The sequence below is a fragment of the Sus scrofa genome, unplaced genomic scaffold (assembly GCF_000003025.6).
Source record: "Sus scrofa isolate TJ Tabasco breed Duroc unplaced genomic scaffold, Sscrofa11.1 Contig1431, whole genome shotgun sequence".
Taxonomy (NCBI): Eukaryota; Metazoa; Chordata; class Mammalia; order Artiodactyla; family Suidae; genus Sus; species Sus scrofa.
Window position 1 is genome coordinate 653980 of NW_018084874.1, and position 24078 is coordinate 678057.

At 39.5% G+C, this 24078-nt stretch overlaps 1 protein-coding gene across 25 annotated transcripts in view; it reads right to left on the bottom strand.

Moving 5' to 3' along the window:
- The window catches only part of TNRC6A (trinucleotide repeat containing 6A), a 244869-nt gene that overhangs the window by 75036 nt on the left and 145755 nt on the right, over nucleotides 1-24078 (bottom strand). For 17 of the 25 annotated variants that reach the window (XR_002341001.1, XR_002341000.1, XR_002340999.1 and 14 more), the window contains 2 exons: nucleotides 9906-9993; nucleotides 1400-1421 (listed from right to left, as the gene is read on the bottom strand). The exons of 5 other annotated variants lie outside the window; for them this stretch is intronic. Coding sequence is in view for 14 of the 20 variants with exons in the window: in XM_021081315.1 (XP_020936974.1) it covers nucleotides 1400-1421; nucleotides 9906-9993 (110 nt within the window). In the remaining 6 variants the exon portion in view is untranslated. Of the gene's footprint in view, nucleotides 1-1399; nucleotides 1422-5020; nucleotides 5537-9905; nucleotides 9994-24078 lie in introns of those variants that run through there. 3 more of the 25 variants (XM_021081337.1, XM_021081335.1, XM_021081336.1) reach the window with 2 other exon arrangements.

The following is a 24078-nucleotide window of genomic DNA, read 5'->3' on the forward strand; positions in this document are numbered from 1 at the left end:
GGCCCTCTTGAACCTGGCCCCCACCTATCTCTCTAAGAAAAACCCTCAACCCTGCCCACTTATCACTGGGTACTTAATGCTCTAGGAATACCACCAATGCATACAACAGCACATTATTTCTTGTCTCTATGCCTTTAGTCATGCCTATCCCTATGCCATTTCACTCCTTTGACTAGCCATCTCTTGCTCTCTCTCTCTCTCTTTTTTTTTTTTTTTTTTTGCTTTTTAGGGCCACATCTGCAGCATATAGAAGTTCCCAGGCCAGGGGTTGAATTTTGGAACTGCACCTGCCAGCCTATTCCACAGCCATAGCACCATGGGATCTGAGCCTGGTTTGCAACCTATACCACAGCTCACGGCAACAGAGCATCTTTAACGCACTGAGTGGGGCCAGGGATCAAACCTGCGTCTTCATGGATACTAGTCAGGTTCATTTCTGCTGAGTCACACGGGAACTCCCTAGCCATCGCATCTTTTAAGACTCACAATTTCAAGGAGGTCTTCCTTAACCCACTGTGTAGTCTAATTTCGCTCCTCTATGCTCCCAGACAACTTAGGCATCTTTAACCAAATCGCATTACACTACAGTATGCTTGGGTGTGTCCTTCTTTTGACACTCTTTCTCCAATAAAACATGAACTACAATTTTGTTTACTCTTATACAACTGCACCTCAAAAATGTTATCTTAAACAACACTGACCTCTAATGAAGAGAGGCAGTTTTGAGTGCAGCTATCAACCAAATGCAGAGATAACACTTTTGGTAGTAACTTAAGTAAAAATTCAGAACCTTTAGGCCTAACAAGTTTGGCATCTGAGAGCTCTAAATCTTTCATTACCAGGTAATCAACTCCTGGGTGGGTGAAGAACTCCTGATTCAGGATGTGAGAGAAATTAGGTACCTATTTCCTTACCAGCCTAAAGACTTTTGCTTGGCCCATACTGGGGGCTATTCAACCTCACCATAAGGTTATTAGCAATCTACCGTTCTCAGTGATAACACAGAATGGATGTCACTGTCTGCCTACAGGAAGAAGGGGGACAACGGCACACAGATAACAAAGAATAAAGTAGCTCCAGACAAGAAGACTTTTCGATGAAAGACTGAGGGAAAGGCACACGTGTCCAAAGACTCAAATCCAAGGAGTATGTTAGGAGGTAGTTTTATCCTAGGAGATAGTCATAAGGCAGGTCTTGAGACAGTATATTTTTAAAGTGGTAATACACACTACGAGAAACCATAAATCCCAAAAGAGGACTCCAGGGTGATGAAGTTTGTCCCCACCCCTTTGCTCCTTTCATGTTCTTCTCTCTCCCATCCTGGAGTTGAATAACAATGCATATCAACAACCTTGCTTTAATGAAAAAAAGATTTTAAAAATAGCTTTAAATAACGTACCTTTGATTTTTTGTTCAGTGGCCTAAAATAAAAACAAACAAACAAAAAACAATGTAAATATGAAACTGAAAGAAATGGATTGTTATGATAAAATGTTCATATATTACTACTATATAAGACATACACACTTTTATTAAATAAAGAATCTGTCATTCAGATGAACTGCATAGGAAAAGATATGCAGAAAAGCATGCTTTTCCCACAGATGTGCCCCATTGTCCCTGACACAATGTTTACTAATAAAAAAAATTCTTGAAATGATTTAGGCACAAAGCAGATACCATTCTATAACAATACATAATAATAAACTGTACTTTTCTCATCATTTAGTTTTACAACTATTTTTATGTAACTGTCACCTTTACCTTTAATGGATCTAATGAGTTCTACATAAGTTTTAACAGCTTCAAATTTTCTTGTTTCAAATGATAAAAGATGAATTAAGTTTTCCGGAAGAAAAGCTGCATATAACTGCTTTGGCCAAATTAGTATTAAATTTAACTCCTCTGAGAGTTAGACTGGCTGCTACAGTTAAGTATAGTTAACTTTTAAGTATTTTGGGGTGGGAAATATTTTCAAACATATCTGTCACTTCTGACACACCTGACGATTCAGTTAAAATTCCTGTTCTGAAGCTAAACTGACACGGGCGCTGCTTCCCATGCTTGCCCCTACTTCCACTGTCTCTGCCACAACAAGGAGAGGAAACTGAGGACAGGAGGACTGCCTCAAGGTGCCTGCCTCAAACTTCAAGCGCCTCAAAAAACAAACAAACAAACAAACAAATTGATTATAGACAGAGGTCACAAAGAAAACTCAGCTTTTGATGGTGCCCAACTGGGTGGGAGTCCTAAAAAATAAGGTACAAGGACAGGCAGGAAGGTGAGGAAAGACTGAATAATTAGTACCTGAATAACTATGAATTGTTTCTAAATGGAGATAAAACTTTTCTTAATTATCATAGGGCATGATAATTGATTTTGCTTAGTCATATTAAACGGGTACCAAAAACATTTTAAAAATTGTATCATCATAGAACTATACGGTAAAGAACCATATGGCAATTACCCTAAAACTGAAACTATACCAAACATTTATCTTTCCCTGAACAGCCAAAGTCAGTCGAGGCATTGAAGCGCTTTGCTAACTTTTAGAGCACTGGTGATAGTAAAATAATGGAGGCCATCTTTTACTTTATATGAATCAAAAATTAAAAAAACATGATGGAAGGACAATGGCAAAAGACCAGTCAACTAGCTTGAACACTTAACTAATTTCTGGGAGAAATCATTTGCAAAATCTGGTAGTACAATAAAGTTTTATTAGAGAGAACTCAGTGTCTGAATAAGTTCAAGGATTCTAAGTATCATGTCAAACAAAAAGATACATAGTTTTCTAAAGCCCAAAAAATAAAAAAATCAACACAAAAGGTATTCTGCATGATGTAAACAGATCGTGTGTTGTTTCGTTTTGGGTTTTGTTTTCGTTTTTTTTTGTTGTTGTTGTTCAACTCTCCTGGTCTCTTCCACAGTTTACTTGCAAAGGAAACTAAGTTACAGTACATAAAAACTAGGGCCACACTACTACATCCCAAAATATTCAGTGCTGCTCTTCTAGGCCTTACAACATAAAGGATATCTACTATGCCAACTCCTTTGAGAAAAACAAACAAAAAATTACAGGTTGCTTCAGAAAGCAACGGTCAATCTCATTAACATGTCATCTACAGAGACCAGCACCAAGGAGACCCTCAAAGAGGTCTACCCAACAGAACAAAGCTAATACAGTGAAAGAATGTTAAGTTACAGAACCCAAGAGCTCCTGATTAGGAGGAAGTGGAATTGATAGCTACATTTGTTTTAAATAGGTTTTTGGAGTTCCCGCTATGGCGCAGCAGGTAAAAAAGGATCCAGCATTATCTCCGTGGCGCCATGGGTTTGATCCCCAGTCCAGTGCAGTGTGTTAAAAACCTGGCATTGCCACAGCTGTGGCATAGGTCACAGCTTCAGCTCAGATTTGATCCTTGGCCCAGGAACTTCCATATGCCACAGGCGTAGCCAAATAAATAAATAGGGTTGTGAGTTGGTCCAGGGACCCTGTGCATTACTGAAACTATTAAAAAGAGAATTTTCCAGTTGGGGTTAGTGATTTTAAGAGTATGTGTCTGCAGTGTTCAAAATTGTGGCTACTATTCCCATATGGTTACTGACTATTGAAATACAGCTAGTCTGAAGTGATATGCATAAAATACATACCAGATTTCTATTATGTAGTATTTAAAAAGGTAAATTATTTCACCAGTATTTTATACTGATTACATGTTAAAATAGTAATACTCAGGATATACTGGATTATATAAAATATACAAAAATTAACTTCAGCTCTTTTTTTTTCCCCCCATTTACTTATTTATTGTCTTTCTGTCCTTTTACGGCCGTACATGCGGCATATGGAGGTTCCCAGGCTAGGGGTCAAATTGGAGCTGTAGATGCTGGCCTACGCCAGAGCCACAGCAACACCAGATCTGAGCAGCGTCTGCAGCGTCTGTAGCTTACAGCAATGCTGGATCCTTAACCTACTGAGCGAGACCAGGGATCATCCGAACCTGCAACCTCATGGTTCCTAGTTGGATTCGTTTCCCCTGCACCACAAAGGGAACTCCTTTTTTTCCTTTTAAATGATGCTGTCATTTAACCCTCTGGGTCTCAGTTTCCTAATCCCTCAACTGGAGAAAATAATACTATTCAAACATGAGGTATCATTTTGAATCTTCTTGTACAACAGAATTAAAAGACTGACAAATGGAGAAGCAAGACTATTTCAATTTTGAACTTTTTTTTTTTTCTCTTAAAAACAGGGAGTTTCCACTGTGGCACAGTGAGTTAAGGATCTGGTGTTGCCACAGCTGTGGTATGGGTTGCAGCTGAGATTCTATCCCTTCCATATGCTGTGGGTGTGCAGCCAAAAAAGAAACAAAAAACCTGAGTGGTGATTCCAAAGCAATGATCACAACTGCCTGAATTTGCTACTGAAGGCGCATCAGTGGCAGACACACAGCATGCCAGGTGCTTTTGGTTAGGCTCTGCACCATTTGTCCCAGTTCCTCCATCCCTAAGTATATTTCAGTGGTGAAGAGCCCAGAGTCTGAAGCCAGACTGCCTGGCTTTGAATGCAGGCTCCAACATTTACAGTGTGACCTTGGTCAAAATTAGTTCACTTCTCTAAGGCTTGGCCTCCTCATCTATAAGACAGGAACAAAAACATCTACCTCAGAGTTGTTGTGAGGCTAAAAGGATTACACTCAGATAAAGCGCTTAGGGGAAAGGGCTGGGGGGGGGGTAGGGGGAGAAGAGAGGGGGGCAAAGAGAGAGAGGGAGGGAGGAATGGGGGGGGAGAGAGAGAGAGGTATGTAGCTCAGGACAGTGCCTAGCATACAGAAAGCATGCAACAGAGAGATTACCTAGTGCTGCTGTTATCAGCCCTACCTGCCCATGCTTTGGCTCCTTTCTCCCACACTTGGTAATGACCTGACTTGAACTCATTCCCAGCTCCCAAGTCTTGCTTTTCTCTTTTTCTAGTCTAATTCACTTGTTTTAAATGAGATAATTAATTGTCAGAGACCTTTTCAATGATTGTTTAGAAAGCAGCATACTGCCTGGAACCCACGTCTGTTAAATGAGGTTTGGTTTTGTTCTAAAGGAAACAAGAATAGTAAGCTGAAATAAGGACCAGTGCTGTAAAGACAACACCTAACTGCCCTAGATGAGATGAGGGCAGTGCTCCAGGCCTGGCCGGTTACATTACCACCTAGGTTACTGAGAAAACTGGCTACCTAATCTGCTGACTATGATCCCTAATCTCAGAACAAAAATGGCCTTTGGGAGACATGACTAGCAAATACAAAATTTCCAAAAAGGGGGAATGAATGTTGAAGTTTTCTACAACCTAAGTCTCATTTAAACTCGAATTCCACAACCTTTTATAAAAATTCCTTCAAGCTTTTAACAGTAACAAAAATACCCATGAACAGTGACTTTAAAATATTCTCGGAGTTTCCACTGTGGCTCAGGTAAGGAATCAGACTAATATCATGAGCATGCAGGTTCAATTCCTGGCCTCGCTCAGTGGGTTAAGGATTTGGTGTTGCAGTGAACTGTGGTGTAGGTCACAGACAAGGCTCGGATCCCGTGTTGCTATGGCTGTGGTGTAGGCAGGCAGCTGCAGCTCTGATTCGACCCCTAGCCTGGGAACTTCCATATGACGCAGGTGTGGCCCTAAAAAAAAAAAAAAAAAAAAAAAAAAAGCAAAAAACAAACAAAATATTCTCAACACCAAAAGATCCCAACTTGTGTTGGTGCTTCCCTCCAAGCCTCAACCATTATATGCTTTCTAGGAACTACAACTGCATGTCTAAAGTTCACACTAAGTTATCCCTCTATAATTAACCTATTTCTCATCCTCTTTTTTTCCTCCTCATTACATTTCCTTCAAGATTCCTTCCAGAAATTTCTCCTAAAAAAAGAACCTAGATATATAGATCCATGGTAATGACCTATTACTATTGCTGCCCTTAAGTACAGAATCTACATTCCTGTGCTATATCAAATTATTTTCTGATAACTCAGAATCAGAAGATATACAAACAGCCATAATTCTTAGATGTGAAATAGAAGGCTTTTCAAAAAAAAAAAAAAATCAAAAACAAAGCCATTCAGTCAGATCTCAGTCAGACTAAGAGATGAATCTGGTCTGAAATATAATAAAAACCATGTAATTTTGTATGAACAATTCTAGAGGAATCTAAATATTTAAATTTATATTAGTTAATAGACAAAATTAGAAAAACTACCATAGGATCAATAGCATCGTGAACGTTGGTATCTAATTGTTTGTGTAAGGAACTGTGCTACCTAGTTTTTTATTTAAAATAAAAATTAACTCACGGTCTGAATTTAAATTTCTTTAAAAGACCACAGTGGCCATTAGAGACTTTCTGTATTGATGGCATAAAGACCTATCAAATGCCTTATAAAACTACCATAACACATTTCCAGCCTTGACGTTCATCTTTAGTTTGTGAAAGATAAAGCAAGAGCATAAGATAATGTTCTGTATCAAAAGAATAAAGCCATGGAACTGAGTTTTGGGAAAATATCAGCTAAGGAAATGAAAAGATTTCAATTCCATTCCAGGTTCTGTTACCCTGATGTTGACACTTAATTCATTTTAATGCCTGGGTTCCTTATACATTAAATGAATGGATTAAAACAGTGTCTGAAGTCTTTTTCAGAAACCAAAATACATTGTTTCTTTTTAAGTGTGCATAGATGACATAAAGCAGGCAGGTTGTTTTTGCAGTAGTGAATTCATGCTTCAACATGTACATAAACAGGCCTGTCTCAATGGTTTATGTAGATGTCTGTCACCTACCCAGATACACCTGCTGGCTCCTACTAGAGACGAAAGGCAAGCTTGCTCGAGGAAACTTGCCTTAAAACATCTGTGACTCACCATCTTTCATATGGGACATAAGTGTGCCAAGTTGGGAGATTTTCCCCTTTGTTTTGTTTTTTTAAGAGCTATTTGGTAACAGCCTACAGGAATACCAGCTGTCCTCACTTCACCAATGGGTTGTACTCAAATTCGGTCATAAGCTGGTTATCTGGAATTTGGAGAACAGCCTTATTTACAGTGGCAGCTTAGTCTACTAAATTTAACATTTATTAGAAGTAATAAATATTCCTTTATGTTGTGTTCAGTCACTAGATATTACTCTGTCTATGGAATACATAGGCATCAATGCTGAAGATGTGGCAAAAGAAAAAAAAAAAAAACCCTCTCCATCTCTCTCAGCCTGTGATGATGGTCCCAGTAGGACACAGCTGGGGTGGAAGACTGAAACCATGTGGTGAGGCAGGAATGGAATGGTAAGGACTATGAAGAACTGTCACTTCGGATTTTGTAAGAGGCCAAATGCCACAAAAATCATCATTTGTGTGTTAAAGACACTGATTTGGTGATTTAGATTTGATGAAAAACTATAAAGATAACAATGAGTCATTATCTGTTACGTCTTAAAAATTACACTTACATTACATATTTTTAAAACACAATTTTTAAAATCTTAAAAGTTCTCATAAGAAAAAAAAATATCCAACTATACTGTATGGCTACACAACCAGACTTACTGCAGTGATCATTTCACAATATATACAAATATTGAATCATTATGTTGTACACATGAAACTACTGTAATGTTTTCTGTCAATTATACCTCAATTAAAAAAAACCACAACGCAAATTATTCAAGTGACTCCTCCCTTTCTTAGAATTTCCTCAGAAATAGAGTAAATTCCAAATAAACATGCTTCATTACATAAAAATTTAAGGCCTTTTCTCTAGTCATTTCACATACATCCTGACTTAGAAGCTAAAACTTGTAATCCTTAAAAGCAGAGATCACCAAGACCTGATGCCTCACTCGGATGCTTGCTTAACTAATGATTCTGTGTGAAGTATACCCAAGCCATCATCCTCAGTAAATCTCAAGTTTTTTTAAAGGCTCTTCTCACTAAGTAACTGGCCTTCACACCATGGAACAAGGGTCTGATAAGCCTTGCCTTCAACTTCAGACTTACACAAGACAATACTTTTTCATAACAAATCGGAAGCAAAGACTGATCAACTTGCAAAGACCACCGTATACCAGCAGGCCTCTCACAGAGGCCTAAAGGTATGATTGATGCCAAAACTCTCTACTAGGAACCTATTCTAAACCTGTAACAATTACCAGTGCATTTCTTTCCAGTCACTCCTGAGGAATCAAAAGGCTGAGACCAAGGCTAACCTAGTCTACCAACTCATCACTCTTAATCCTCCACAGTGCTCTGAACTCCGCCCCTCCCCAGTTTACTAGCTTGATCATACCCTAAACTCTGCAAGTCCAAAACTGCGCTGTATTTCTTCTTTTCCCCTTTCTGTGTGTCCCCTAACCTGCTTAACTGCTCCCCAAAATGTACTTAGCCAACTCAATCTGGAACCTAAGCTCAATCTAGGTTACCCTTCTATCAGGTCCTTTTGACAAATTCTGTGGACTCTTTTCATAGTCCCTTTATCAGTATCTGTCTAGTTTCCACCCCTTCCAATCCAGTTCCACAATTTTCTAAATACCATTCTAAAATATAAACTTTTACGTCACTCTACTAACACGTCTTCAGTGTTTTCCCCAATACCCAGTGTCCGAACTGGGAGAGGTGCCAACAGCTACAACAAACTTCTCCAGTCTCATTCCCCTGACCTTTCTACACCTGGCTCCTTCCAACCACCAACTCCCTCAAATCAAAACCTGTACGACAGGCTATAGATGCTTAACTCCAATTTTATACTGCTGGAACCATTTTCTATTCTGCTCCTTATTCACTTGACTAATTTCTATGCTATGAAAATGTTCCTATCCTTCTACCCCATTTCAGACTGAGTTGAGAACTTCTCAATGTGCTTCAACAGTTCCCTACCTGCCATAACTTTATATCCTGAGTTTTTCCCTACTACATGATGGGGAGGTAAGTATGCTGCTATAGTCTATTATCTATTTCCTAGTATCTAAAAAAAGGGTATATATTAAAATTAAAGTCATAATTCATTAGACTACAGATATGGAACCGTAACTTCATTGGCTTTTTTAGAACATTTTTCTAGGTCCTTGAAACCCTGATACAGTAGGAGATGAGTGCCTGGCTTAGTTAACAGGCATCAGCCTTTAGCATTAATTTTTAAAAATCTTTTATAATTATAGACGTAACTTTTATTTTTCCACAATTTGTGCTGGTTTCACTAGTTTTGGACAGATGTTTTGCAGCAGTTTTGCCTTCACCCTCAAATTTAAATATGCTAATATAACCTGAAAATTTTAAAAAGCAGCCCAGGTACTAAATAAAAAGAAAAAAAGGACATTGATACTTTATTTCCTATTAAAAACTTTATTTCCTTTTATGTTTATTACTATTTCCTTTATTATCTTACTTCCTATTACGTGTATTATTATGCGTATATATTATGTCACCTTATTTAACTTGCATTTTACAAAACCCGGAAACTAAGGCCCAGAGAGGCTAAATAAAGTTGAAGGCCACACTGTTCTGTATGCTATGTGGATTTCAAATCCTCTCTATGCAGCTACAAATTCCATGTTCTTCTCACTTATAAAATGATTTAGGTATTATGAAAACTTAGGAACACCTAACTGAAAAACAAAGACCTATACAAAAAAGAACTTACCTTCGGGGGGAAAAAAAAAACTATTGGCAAGATTAAATAACTATGCATTACATTGTACACACTTAGCAAGTTACTACATATGCATACTCAAAGATGTTAAATATTACAATGAACCTCCACATAAGTTAAAACATTCAATCAAATGCTTTAAATAATCTGATAAGAATAATTTTCTTCTTTAATCTATGTTTAAACTGCTTAATAGAAAATTAGTTTATACATATACTACCTTCTTTTGAGCAGCTTCCTTCTTTTTCTTGTCGTCTTTTTTCTTTTTCTTTTCTTCCATCAACTGTTCTTCTTCTTGCACTAAATCCCTGAACCACACAGTTGCAATTAACTTTCCCAAAAAATAAAAATAATGTTGCATACAGATTCATTTTCACTCTTTAATAATAGAAGTAAAGACATGGCAAATTACTCTTTTTATCGTTCAGTGAAACAAAACACAACTTGCAACTTCAATCTAACCAGTGTATGCTACTTTTCTTTAGTCAGTAAGTCACAAGTAGTAGAGCTTTTTATCTTAACATTATATCAAGAAGACATTCAAAATTTAGCAAATTTTACATTCGGAAACCAGCTATTCCCTCCAATTCTAGAATATAAACAAACTCTCATGAGCAGAGTCATGTTGCTTCTGGCCCCAATTATCTATTATCCAAATATCCACTGCTAATGGCAATGCCTGGAACCTCCCCCATAACCCTCTACTGCCCAGGTATCCAGGGTTATCTTCAGCTCTCATTGTTCTAAAAAGCTTTATACCTATTTTTAGAACACAACTTACTCGTAATTTGATGGCTTGTAATTTAAGCTTTACAATAATTTCATATCCTATAAACATTCCAAACTATTCTATCAATACTGAGGAAACAATCCATAATGAACTCATTCTATAAGTTTGTTTCAATTCTTAAAATCAGAAATGTGCAAACAGAACCTAGGGCTCAATATTTCAAAATGATTTCAAAAATGACTGGGCAAATGTGTTCGCCTCCTCCTTTCTACTCTATATCACCGAAAAGATAAGGAAAAGGTACTAAATCTATTCAGAGCTGATGAATAAACAAGAGCAAAGGAAGCTACAACTTAGGAATAAACACAAAAGATGTCTTAAGTGGCCGTATGTGTCATCCTCTGGCAGAGCTCCAGAGAGGCTCCAAGATCAGAGCTGACTGAACTGATACAGGCATGGAGCACAGACGGCATATAGAAAGGTCACAACTACTCAATTTCTCCCGTCCACTTTCTATCCCTATATGGCTACATGGCCACAGGTAGCAAACGTATTTAAATCCAGCCTAAAACCAAAGAAATGTTCTTAAGGTGAAGTCTGCCAATCAACACTCTTCACACACACAAACTCCTGCTCAGGAATCCCCACTCCTTCAAAGAAGGGAGCTACTGGGCAACGAAGTCTATGCAATGCTGGAGGAAATGTACTCAAATTACCTAGATTAATTGCCCTAGAGTCTAGAACCTAAACCTTCATTCATAATTATCAACAGACAACCAAAAATCATTACTCAAAGAAAACCCACACAAAAAGAAAAAGCCCCTAATTCTGCCCTGAGAAAGCTTTCTAGAGAGGACATTATGAATATCAGAGATGGAGAGATTCAAGGGACATGAACTACACATTTGAGGAACTGTAAATAAATTATTAAGGCTGGAATGCATATGGCAGTAGGGATACAGCAGAAGATAAAATGAGAAACACAGACAATACATAAGAAACTAGAAGGGGTGCTGTAGATGCACTCCAATGAGGTCACACAAAACTTAAGCTGGCTTTGCTGATGGAAGAAACTGAGAGGAGATGCAGGCAGATAGTGAAAAACAAAGTAACAGTATGTATAAGTGATGATAGTCTACTAATGTAGATGACGGCTAAAATCAGAAGTTGGAAAAAGAGGATAAGAACTGTTGCTGTATTTCATTACCATTTTGTTCAAAGCAGCACTGTCCTGTGCTAACAGAGTAGCAGCAAAACAGATTCAAGCCAACTATACCATGACTCACTCTAGCTTTCTGCGTGAGGGAGGGAATGAGAGTGAGCAGGCTCACTCATTATAGCCCTGGAAGCCGAGGAGTGAGACAGCCACAACATATGAAAGAAAGACTAAAATTAGTAAACAAAGGCAAGTAAGCCATATCATTGCCATGTTACTCAAAAGCTGATTACTAGCCCTAAACTTCTTCAGCCTCTGTTTCTTCACTAAAGCTGGGGAGGGATGTATTACCATATGCATCTATTTCATAACATTTTTATAAGGTTTAAAGAAGAGTTCCTAACACATTTGAGTAAACACTCAAATGCCTAGTCAGAAATCCCTCTCACCAATTCTCAGTGGCACCCCAAAGACCTACTTTTGTCAAGACAGTTTAGGGTCACTTATTAATTATGCAGAAACATCAGGAATCTTCAGCATTTCTTCTTTGTGTTTGCCTGTGAATTACAGACAAGCCCTTGTCTAAACTTGTTCTATGTCTCTCTACTTTTATTCTTTGGGATGTTCCTGTGCTAATTCTCTGGAATTGTTTTCCTCCATTCTCAAACTTCATTTTGAAGGATTGTGATGACATTAGCAATGTCTTTCTGGCCCAAATGGGCCTTTTAGGCTTAAAAGATGTACTCTATTTCCTCAAGGAAGTATTTTCAGCTGATACCAGAAGCATGAGAGAAAAAAAATGTCCTATTCTTCAACACTGTCATCACCATCAACTAACCACACTTTTCTCACATCGCCTTCAGAAAGCCATTGGGGGGGAGTTCCCATCGTGGCTCAGTGGCTAACAAATCCAACTAGGAACCGTGGGGTTGTGGGTTTGATCCCTGGCCTTGCTCAGTGGGTTAAGGATCTGGTGTGCTGTGAGCTGTGGTGTAAGTTGCAGACGTGGCTCAGATCCCGCGTTGCTGTGGCTCTGGCATAAGCTGGCGGCTACAGCTCCGATTCGACCCCTAGCCTGGGAACCTCCATATGCTGCGGAAGCAGCCCAAGACAAATGGCAAAAAGACCAAAAAAAAAAAAAAAAAAAAAAAAGCCATTGGGCCATTGGGGGAAAAACATAAATATACCACCTGTGCCCCAAACGCTTTGACTTTCAGAATTTAAAGGCTAGTAGAGATTCATTAAGACATCTGATTCTATCACTCACCTTACCTATCAAAAGGAGTAAGGGGTGATGGATCTGATAGGTCTAAGTGGTCTGTCATATTTGATCCATGCTCCACAAAGACAACACTCCAGCCAGCAATTTTCATCCACTGAAGGTTAGGAGCAGGACTCCTCAAATATGCAAGTTCTGGACCCAGGAATGAGAATACACCTCTGAATGATTACAATGTTACAGTGACCACACTGTATGTATATTTTCACTGTATGTATATACGCTTTATGTATATTTTCCCATTGTCCCTTACAAATTCTAAGTACAGATAATTCCCTTCTATAGATGAATAAACTGAAGCTCAGAAAGATTAAGAAACTTGTCCAAGGTCATATGGCTAGTATAGGATGGAGTCAGAAATCAAATCGAGGTTCTTCAAGTCATGGCCTTTCCTTTTCCCTACACCATGATACTTTCCAAAATAAAGGACTAGCTCTCCTTTCAGAAGCCACAGAGGTAAGGTAAGTGACAGATCTTCTCACTTTTATCTTTTCTCCAGATGGTGTGCCTCCATAATCCTTTTATTTCCTACAGGAAACACAAAGTATTGGAGTTCCAAGAACCATGGATGTATAATCAGGAGCAAAAAACAGCAAAAGACTCAAAGACAAAGACTGAAAAGTAACTGGTTTTAAAAGGGGGGACCAGGCATTGGTGATAAATTTAAGACAACAATTTCGGTATTTTTTACTTTGTCAATGTTTGTGGGAGAAACAACTAGACCACAACTAGTGAAGAAAGCCATATTTGAGGAGTTCAACAGGTTTTTGTTTTTTGGGTTTTTTTTAAGGAGAGAAACAGGAAGGTGGCTAAAAAGCTATCAGAAACGAGCAAAAATGCCTGTCCTTAAAAAACAAACAAACCACTCATGAAAAATGGAAGGGGCATGACAGAGTATATACTATAGTTTGTGTATAAAGCAAGAGAGAGGATATGTATTCACATTTGTCTGTATGTGAATAAAATGATGCTAAAAGAACACTTAAGAAACTAACAGTGGAGATTGCTTGTGACAGTGGGTTAAGGATCCAGCCCTGTCAATGCAGTGGCCTGGGTGGCTGCTGTGGCACAGTTTGGATCCCTGACCCAGGAATCAAAAAGGAAAGAAACGAAGTAATAGTAACTGTGGGGGAGGGGGCAGGAGGAACTCGGCATATGGGGGCAAGAGAGGGAGGGAGGTTTCACTGTATAAACCTTTTCATACAGTTCAGTTTGAGTCATGTGAATAAATACTAAAATTTGTTTCAAGTATTAATATTAAATGAGTAAATTTTAATGTTTAAAAAGTAAAGGGAGCTCCCTTGTGTCAAAGCGAGTTAAAGATCTGGTGTTGTCACTGCAGAGGGCTGGATTGCTTCTGTGGGGCGGGTTCAATCCATAGCCCAGGAACTTCCATATGCAGCTGGGGTGGGGAAACACACACAAAGCTGCTTTCTGTTTCTGGTTTGGTGGGAGATTTGGTCCTGAATGGATGCCATTTTTTTAGATTTCCTTTCTATATCTTTTGAAATAGTTATAGAATTTTTGTCTTTTGATTGCTATTATGATTAACTATATCAATGGATTTTCTAGCACTGAACCAAGTTTTGCATTTGCTAATATAACCCCAACTCAATATATAATTTTTTTAAAATAAATTGCTGGGTTTCCTTTCTAATAAAGGCAAAAAACTATAACGCTGTACTATTTTAATACTAATTTCACTGGCAAAAATGTTCAAGGATTATATGTAGTGCTGGCAAAAATAAAAGTTAAGAGGCTCTCTCTTATATTGCTTCTTGAAAACTACCATAACCTTTTGGAAAGTAGTGTGGTAATAATTTTAACAATTAAAGTTATACATAGTCTAACCAGCCACCTCATTCTTCAGGAAGTATCTTTCAGTAATAAAGCACTAGTATAAAAGGCCATATCCATATGAAAGTTCACTGCAAAGGTTACAAGGGCTGAAAAGCAGAAAAACTGAAAGTCCATCAACAGAGAAATGGCTTCGCAATAGCATAGCTTTTTTTTTTTTTTTTTTTTTTGTCTTTTTGCTATTTCTTGGGCCGTTCCCGAGGCATATGGAGGTTCCCAGGCTAGGGGTCGAATCGGAGCTGTAGCCCCCGGCCTACGCCAGAGTCACAGCAACGCAGGATCCGAGCTGCGTCTGCAACCTACATCACAGCTCACGGCAATGCCGGAACGTTAACCCACTGAGCAAGGGCAGGGACCGAACCCTCAACCTCATGGTTCCTAGTCGGATTCGTTAACCACTGTGCCACGACAGGAACTCCAGCATAGCTTTTTGTACTGAAAAGTAGTTGATCTGTTTATTGATTTGAAGGAATGTCCCTAACACACTGTTAAATGAAAAAAGGCAATCTGCAGAACTGTGAACAGTGTCAGCCCATATTTTTTTTAAGTTGTCTGTATGTCCGGAGAACCTCATATTAAGGAAAAGACGAAGAAAATACCCTCCTGAACTAGGAGCATTAGAGTAACCTCACAACTGAATCACGTATTTAGGGGAATGGTTAAGGTTTTTAAAAAAATACACCCCTACTTAAAATGTCATGTAAGCACGCACTGTTTTTGTAAATCAGTACCAAAAAACTTTTTTTTTTTTCTCCTTGCTAGGGCCACACCCTCGGCATATGGAGGTTCCCAGGCTAGGGGTCGAATCTGAGCTGTAGCCGCTGGCCTATGCCAGAGATACAGCAACGCGGGATCCGAGCCGCGTCTGCAATCTACACCACAGCTCACGGCAACGCCGGATCGTTAACCCACTGAGCAAGGGCAGGGACGGAACCCGCAACCTCATGGTTCCTAGTTGGATTTGTTAACCACTGCGCCACGACAGGAACCCCCCCAAAAAAAACGTTTTTTAAAACACCAGACCTGGAGTTCCCGTCGTGGCTCAGCAGAAACGAATCTGACTAGCATCCATGAGGATGCAGGTTCAATCCCTGGCCTCGCTCAGTGGGTTAAGGATCCCGCCTTGCTGTGAGCTGTGGTGTAGGTTGTAGATGTGGCTCGGATCCCACATTGCTGTGGCTGTGGCACAGGCCAGTGACTACAGCTCTGATTTGACCCCTAGCCTGGGAACCTCCATGTGCGGTGGGTGCGGCCCTAAAAAGAGAAAAAACACCAGGCCTAGGATTTGGTTTTACTACTCTAGACCCCACCCCATCCTCCCAAAAAAGGAAAAGGGTAAAGTGAAACAAGATTGACAAAATGTTGGCAATTGCTGAAACTGGGTAACGGTCACATAAAAAATATCTTTATTTTGTTCTATTCATGTGTTATCTTTGAAATATTCCACAATAAAAAACAACCACAAGCCTCCACACCCAAGATTAAAAGCAACAAGGTGGGAGATTGTGAAGTGGGTGAATGTGAGAATCAAGAGTCTTGGGAGCAGGAAGTGAATGGATAAGGCAAATAAGTGTCCATAATGGCAGCAGGACACACACCTGAGATCTAGAAAGCCCTGTCTGGACCTGCTCTTCCTCACGCTTGCCTGCCAGCTTTCCCTACATTCCCAACATGAGTATCATTAAAAAGCACTCACTCCTAAAAGATACTCTTGTAAACTACTGTTAGAAATACAGACTACTAAAGACCTCTGATGAACAACTTGGAAGTATCTATCAATATTAAAACTTTACACATCACTGTTATGACCCATCACTTTCCATCTAAGACTGCAAAAGGAAATGCACAAAAATAGATACTGCAAAATAGTAGCCTAAAAGCGAATCAATAGGGAAAAGTTAAACAAATGATAATGTGCTTATACAATGGACGTTTAAAGGGGGGGTGGGTGGGGTGGTAGATACTAGATTTCCATGGTGTGCAAAAGAAGAATTAACACAACAGGTCTGAGACTGTGATCCTAAGAAAGGACTGCAAAGTTGGCCCTTGGCTGGTGTAAAGGCATTTGGACTTCAGGGAGAGTCCCACCAACCCGTAAATGACATGGGTATACTCAGTACACACAATACAGGTTTGCTGAAAATCTACTCTCCTTCTAGCAATTGGGAGTCTTAGTAATATTGGGCATGACCAGCCCCAAATAAAAACCCTGGGCACTGAATTTCTAACAATATTTTACACAGGTTGTCCTAATTTGATGCCAGAAAAATTAAGCACACCCTGCATGACATCACAGGGATAGACATCTTGGATGCTGGCACCTGCTTTCCTCCAGATTTTGTCCAATGTGCCTTTTCCCTTTAAGGATTTTGTTTTGTATACTTTCACTGTAATGATTCACAGCCATGAGTACAATTGTATGCTGAACCCTGCAAGCCTTCCTAGTGAATCAATCATCAAACCTGAAAGTGATCTTGGGGACCCCCAAAAAACAAAGCTCTTTAGGACACACTGCTGAGTTGAAAAAAGGTCAAGGCCCAGGTCAGTTTATCATGTTAGAAAAACAAAAAGAGAATCCTATTAAAAAGTACTTATCCACAGTTAAGCAAGGAAGCAGAGGGGAGCAGACCCTTAGGGTACCTGGGTAAGCTGACTCTCTGCATCCAAAATTATTTAATAACAACCTATTTTTAATACAGTGTTTAATCAATAAATCAGCAAGAGTGTGCTTAGGGATTTCTGTAAGTCAAGCGGTCTAATGTGTACTGGAAGAACCCAAGTAGAACACACGGTTTTAAACTACAATTTTGGGAGTTCCCATTGTGGCTCAGAGGGTTAAGAACCATGAGGATGCAGAATCCCTAGCCTCGATGAGTGGGCTAAGGATCCAGCATAGGTCGTAGACACGGCTCTGATCTGGCCTTGCTGTGGCTGTGGCTTAGGCCTCAGGTGCGGCTCTGATTCGACCCCTAGACCGGGAACTTCCATATGCAGCAGGTGCGGCCCTAAAAAGAAAAAGAAAAACCTATAATTTTATAGGAACAACTGAACACAGTTGAAATACAGAAACAAGCAACCATTTGGTAGAGGTTATAAGCAAATTTAGGAAAGTAAGACATGCATAAGAGCTGTTAATAGCTAAGGAAAGTTTTACTGAGCAGTAAGGAGTTGATCTGGAGCAGGCAGGATTTCTACAGAAAGGCAGGCCTTTTCAGGTAAGGAAGCACAGAAGGACACGGAGACTTATAAGCACGCCAATTTCAGGGGCCAGTACTGACAGGGATAGAGAAAAGGAGGAAAAGCGTCGGGTGAAAGTGAAATAAATTTGCTAATTAAGGTGTTGAAGGACTCCAAGTAAAAGCACAACGTCCTGAACCATGATGTGGAAATGAAATGAAAAGGATAAATTCAAGACAGTCCTAACAAATTGGAATAGCTGACAACATTAGCAAGTGACAAAAGAGAGACAGGTTAATGACAACTCCAGATTTTTGAGAGCAAAAAATTTTAAACGGAGGCTCTGCTGGTAGAAATGCTAATAATAATGGGACAGGGAAAATAGGAGGCAACGTTCCAGAGGGCCCTACTAACCTGTAAGTCGCAACCTACCATAAGCCAACTCATCTTCACACAGAAGCCAGTTGTATGTTACAAGCTAATTATGAAGATAAGCTCACATCTCCTGACAAAAATGTTGTTCACACCTACTCTACTTTCCCCCTTACACCTTATTTTATCTTCTCCCAGCCTTTTCCTCTCTGCTTGTCAGCCTCTTCGTCCTTCCTCCTTCTCGTCCGCCTACAACTAAATGAACCACCAAAGCCAGGCTACTACTACACAACAAACAGGAAGTCACTGGTAACCTTCAAAGCTATAATATCACCAGATAGTAGAGATGGAAAACCAACTGCTGCAAAAATAGGTTAAGAATGATCAGATTTTCAGAAATTCAGCCACGATATGAAAAAAACAGGATATAAATGAAGTTTTTTTTTTTTTAATAAGGATTAGTACTAATTTGGAAGTAGAAAAGGATTAAGGAATAAAGATATCAAAGAAGGTGGTAATAGATGGGATAACACAAGAGAGACTAGTTTACAGTCACAGGTAGTTTATACCTGCAAATATTAAAGTAGTTAAATAAAACTGATATGTCCACAAAATGGAATACCGTGCTGCTGTAAAACAGATAAGGAAGGTCTCTCTGTTCTGATATGAAAGGATCTGGAAGGTGTAGAGTTAACGGGGAAAAACTAAGGTTCAGTATATCATCTTGTGCGTTAAAAAGGGGGAAGACATAAGAATATATATCTCCATGTGCTTGTATTTGCACAAAGGAATTCCAGAAGCACATACATAGACTAATTAAAATACCTAGTTGTGACAGAAATACGTGGAGAAAAGAGGAAAAAGGGATGGATGGCAGCAACACTGCATATTTCCAGAGGGCACTGATTTTAAACCCTAAAGCAGAGGCAAAAAGCTTTGTTTTGCAGGCATAGGCGGTAATGAAATCAGCATATCTTCCTCTTAAGAAAGAGGAGAAAATAGGAAGGTAGTATGTGATGAGGTAGCAGTGAAGACCCAGATGAGGAGTTCCTTTGTGGTTCAGCAGGTTAAGAACCCAACATAGATTCCACGAGGATGCACGTTCGATCCCTGGCCTCACTCAGTGAGGTAAGGATCCGGTGTTGCTGCAAACTGCAGTGTAGGGTGCAGGTGCAGCTCGGGTCCCGTGTTGCCAAGGCTCAGTGCAGCTCCGATTCGACCCCTGGCCCAGGAACTTCCATATGCTCCAGGTGTGGCCACTCAAACAAAACAAACAGAAAAAAAGATCCAGATGATACAGTCTGGATCTCTTCAAAACATAGGAGGTTGAGGAATTCCCACTGTGGCACAGTGGGTTAAGAATTCGACTGTAGTGGCACAGGTCACTGCAAAGGTGCGGGTCTGATCTCCGGCCCAACACCTAGTGGGTTAAAGGATACAGCACAGGTTGCAGCTGTGGCTCAGATTCAGTCCCTGGACTGGGAATTTCCACATGCTGTTATGTACAGCCATACATTTTAAAAAGAAAGAAAAAAGTAGGAAGTTGAGCTTCAAGGGGGCTTCTACTGACCTCATAATCTGAGCAATAAAATAATGTTAGTAAAGGATTACAACCCATTGAATAAAGAATTCATGCATTCCTTCATGGCTCAGTGGGTTAAGGATCCAGCATTGTCACTGCTGTAGCTATGGTTACAACTATAGCACAGGTTTGATCCCCAGCCCAGGAACTTCTGCATGCCATGAACACTAATTAAAAAAAAAACAAACCAATGAATGAATGAATAGGATAACAGGATAGATCTTACCACTGAATTTAATGAATGCAGCAAGAATAATGAATTTAGAAAATCGCTATTTGGCAATCCTTGATTCAGACAAGAATCTCCATGAGAAATAAGATACATGGTCTCAAAGTTCTCCCAACAATATAATTATTAAATAGGGAAAGAAAAGTACTAATTTTACAGTAATGAAACCTGGCATATACCATACCTTAACCAAGCAGTTGAAGTTAATCACCACCCATAATGGGATAAATGGCTATTATGCACCTCCTAATACGATGCACTAAGCAAAACACACCATTGGTTCTCTGCTGTTCCTGCCAAAAATGCATAATGTGAATCTAATCAAGAGGAAACATCAGACAAATACAGACAGAGGAACATCCTACCAAGTAACCAGCCTGTACTCTTCAAAAACAAAGACCAAGAAACTGTTCCAGCATACAGGTGACTAAATGACCTTGAAAACTAAATGCAGGAGTTCCTGGTGTGGCTCAGCAGGTTAAGAACCCTACTAATATCCATGACGAGGTGGGTTTGATCCCCGGCCTCTGTCAGTGGGTTAAGGATCTGGTATTGCCTTGAGCTACAGTGTAGGTTGCAGACGCAGCTTGGATCTCAGCCTATGCTGTGGCTGTGGCATAGGCCTGCAGCAGCAGCTCCGATTCAATCCCTAGCTTGGGAACTTCCATATGCCCCAGGTGCAGCACTAACAAGTAAAAGATAAAAGAAAAACTAAATGCAGCCTGTATTTCTAGACTGTATCTCTGACCAGAAAAAGGTTTTTTGGTTGCTCTAAAAGATATTATTGAAACAACCGGCAAAATCTGAGTACGGTGTGCAGATTTGCTATTAAGACTGTATTAAGACTTCCAGTTTTGATCATGGTAATGGAATTACTAAGACAATGTCTTTGATTTTAGGAAACACTTTTTAACCCACTGTGATCCAGGGATCTGACCCACACCCCCACAGTGCATGCAGTCATATTCTTAACCCACTATGCTACAGCAGGAACTCCAAAAAATACCTATTTTTTTAAACTGAAGTATAGTTGACTCACAGTGTTTCAGGTGTACAGCAGTGATTCAGTTATACAAACGTGATATACATACATATATATATATCCTTTTTCAGACTATTTTCCATTATAGGTTACTACAAGATATTGAACACAGTTCCCTATATACAGCAGTGTGTATCTGGTAATCCCAAATCTATTTATTCTCCCCTTCCCCCTTTGGTAACTATAAATTTGTTTTCTCCCTTTGGTAACTATAAATGTGTTTTCTATGTCTATGAGTCTATTTCTACTTCATAAATAAGTTCATTTCTGTCATTTAGATTTTTTTTTTTTTTTCTTTTTTGGCTGCACCTGAGGCATATGGACTTTCCTAGACCAGAGATCAAATCAGACCCACAAGCTTCAACCTACGCCACAGCTGTGGCAAAGTGGATCTTAACCCACTGGGCTGGGGATCAAACTTGCACTGCCACAGGACAAGCGGGATCATTAGCCCACTGTGCCACAACAGGAATCCTGTTCCTTAAAAGATTCCACATATAAGTGATATTATATATTTGTCTCTGTCTGACTTTACCTCACCAAGTATGATAATCTCTAGGTCTACCCAGGTTGCTGCAAATGACATTATTTCATTCTTTTTTATGGCTAACAGTAGGAAATAGTTAAGTTTTTAGGGGTAAAGGGACATCATGTCTCTAAGTTACTCTCAAACAGTGCAGGAAAAAAACAAACAAACAAACAAAAAAAAACCCAGTATGCACATAAAAAGAGAATGGAAAAGCAAATGTGATTAAATATTAACATTTGTGGAATACAGATGAAGGATATCCAGGAATTTTTTGCTCTATTCTTGCAAAATTTCTCTAGGACTGAAACTATTTTAAAATAAAAGGCTCAGGCTGAGGAGAGTTTGTGAGAGGAGAATTTTGAGCTAACAGAAATCCCCCGCCATAACAGCGGCACTGTATGGTTTACAGGGTGCTCCAAGATACTCATTTTGAAGCCACAATCCCACCCCATAAAACTGATGTTATTTGACACGTAAACCAAGAATAGGAAAGTCTCAGTGACTTGTATAGTACAAGGCAATGGTAAAGCCTGACCCAAAATCTGGTTTGCTAAACTACCCTACTCCCCTTTTGAGGCTAAACTTGATTACTAGTTCCTTCACGATTCTTCCCAACTCACACAAACCTCACCCTTGACCTCTACTTAAACAAGGCTCATGTTCTAATTGTTGCAGATGTTAATCTCATTTTTCCAAATAGAACTAATTACTGCTCTGGGGACAAAAACCAGTTCTACTGGTACTGTGCTACCCCAGCATTAGGTACTCCAATTAAATACAAATTCCTGCTTCCTGGCTTCTACTAATACTCTAACTCCATCCACCACCAAACTGCACTCTTTTCCCTCTTTCTTATACCCACAATCTACTTCTTTAAGGACCAGTTTAAATCCAATCTACTCAAACAAGCATTTCCTGGGCAGCACAGCGTGTGGTTAAGAGCTCTGGCTCTGATCCCAAAGAGAAGTAGGCTTAAATCGCAACTCCACTACAGACTTGTGTAAGCAACTTGTTTAATTTCTCTAAAGCCTCCATCTCATTTACAAGAGGTCTGCAATTGTACCTCCCTCAGAGAGTTGTTCTGAAGATTAAATTAGGTACTGTGGAGGAAGTGCTTAAGAGATGCACCTATCAGTACACTAAACATTAGCTCAGAGACGAGGTAAAAACACTGCACTGGGTTAATGTTAGGATACAAAGAAGGGAGTGGATACAGGAGAAAAAGGAACTGACACACCTCTTAAAATGGCTATCATCAAGGAGATAAGAGGTAACAAGCGCTAGCAATGGCATGGAGAAACGTAAACCCTTGTGCACTGTTGGTGGGAAACTGGTGCAGCCACTGTGGAAAACAGCATGGAGGGCCCTCAAAAAATTAAAAATACAACTACTAATGACCCAAAAATTCCGCTTTTGGGTATATACCCAAGAGAAATAAAAATAAGATACAAAAAGATATCTGCACCCCCATGTTTACTGTAGCATTATTCACAATAACCAAGATATAACAGCAACCTAGGCGTTCATCAATGAATGAAGGAGGCATGGTATAGACATGCAATAGAATATAATCGAACAACACAGATGTACCTTGAGGGTATTATGCTAAGTGAAATACGTCTGAGAAAGACACATGCTGGATGGTATCACTTATACGTGGACTCTAAAAAAGCTGAACTTGTGATTACCAGGGGCTGGGGGGGGGTGGGGGAAGCAGAACTGAGGAAATATCAAACCGTACAAATTCACAACTAAAAGGGGAGTAAGTTCTGGAAATCCAATGCAAAGAATAGAGACTACAGTCAACAGTACTGTTATATACTTCAAAGTTGCTCAGAAACTAGCTTTTAAATGTTCTCCCAACCAAAAAAAAAAAAAAATTATAATTATGCGACATGATACAGAAGTGTTCACTAATGCTTCAGTGGTAATCATACTGGAATACAGTAGACCCTTGAACGATGTACGGGCACTGACCCTATGCAGTCAAAAATCTGCATAGAACTCTACAGTCATTTCTCCATATCCACAGTTCCACATCCGTGGATTTAACCAACCACAAATCATGCAGCACTGCAGTATGTACTGCGTGGGGGAAAAAAAAAAAATCCACATAAGTGGAACCACACAGTTCAGTCCCATGCTGTTCAAGGGTCGAGTGTATAAAAATGTTTCAAATCAACAAGTTGTACACCTTAAAACTGCACAAAGTTAGATGCCAATTATATCTCAATGAAACACACACTCACACACACACACCAATGCACTAACTGCTGCGGACAGGGTTGGGGGAGCCAAGCATACCTTACTAAAGCAGAAAAAATTAAAAGGAAAAAGTGAAGGGAATTCCTCGGTGGTCTAGTAGTTAGGATTCAGCACTTTCATTGCTACAGCCCGGGTTCAATCCCTGGGCTGAGAACTGAGATTCCCTATCAAGCTG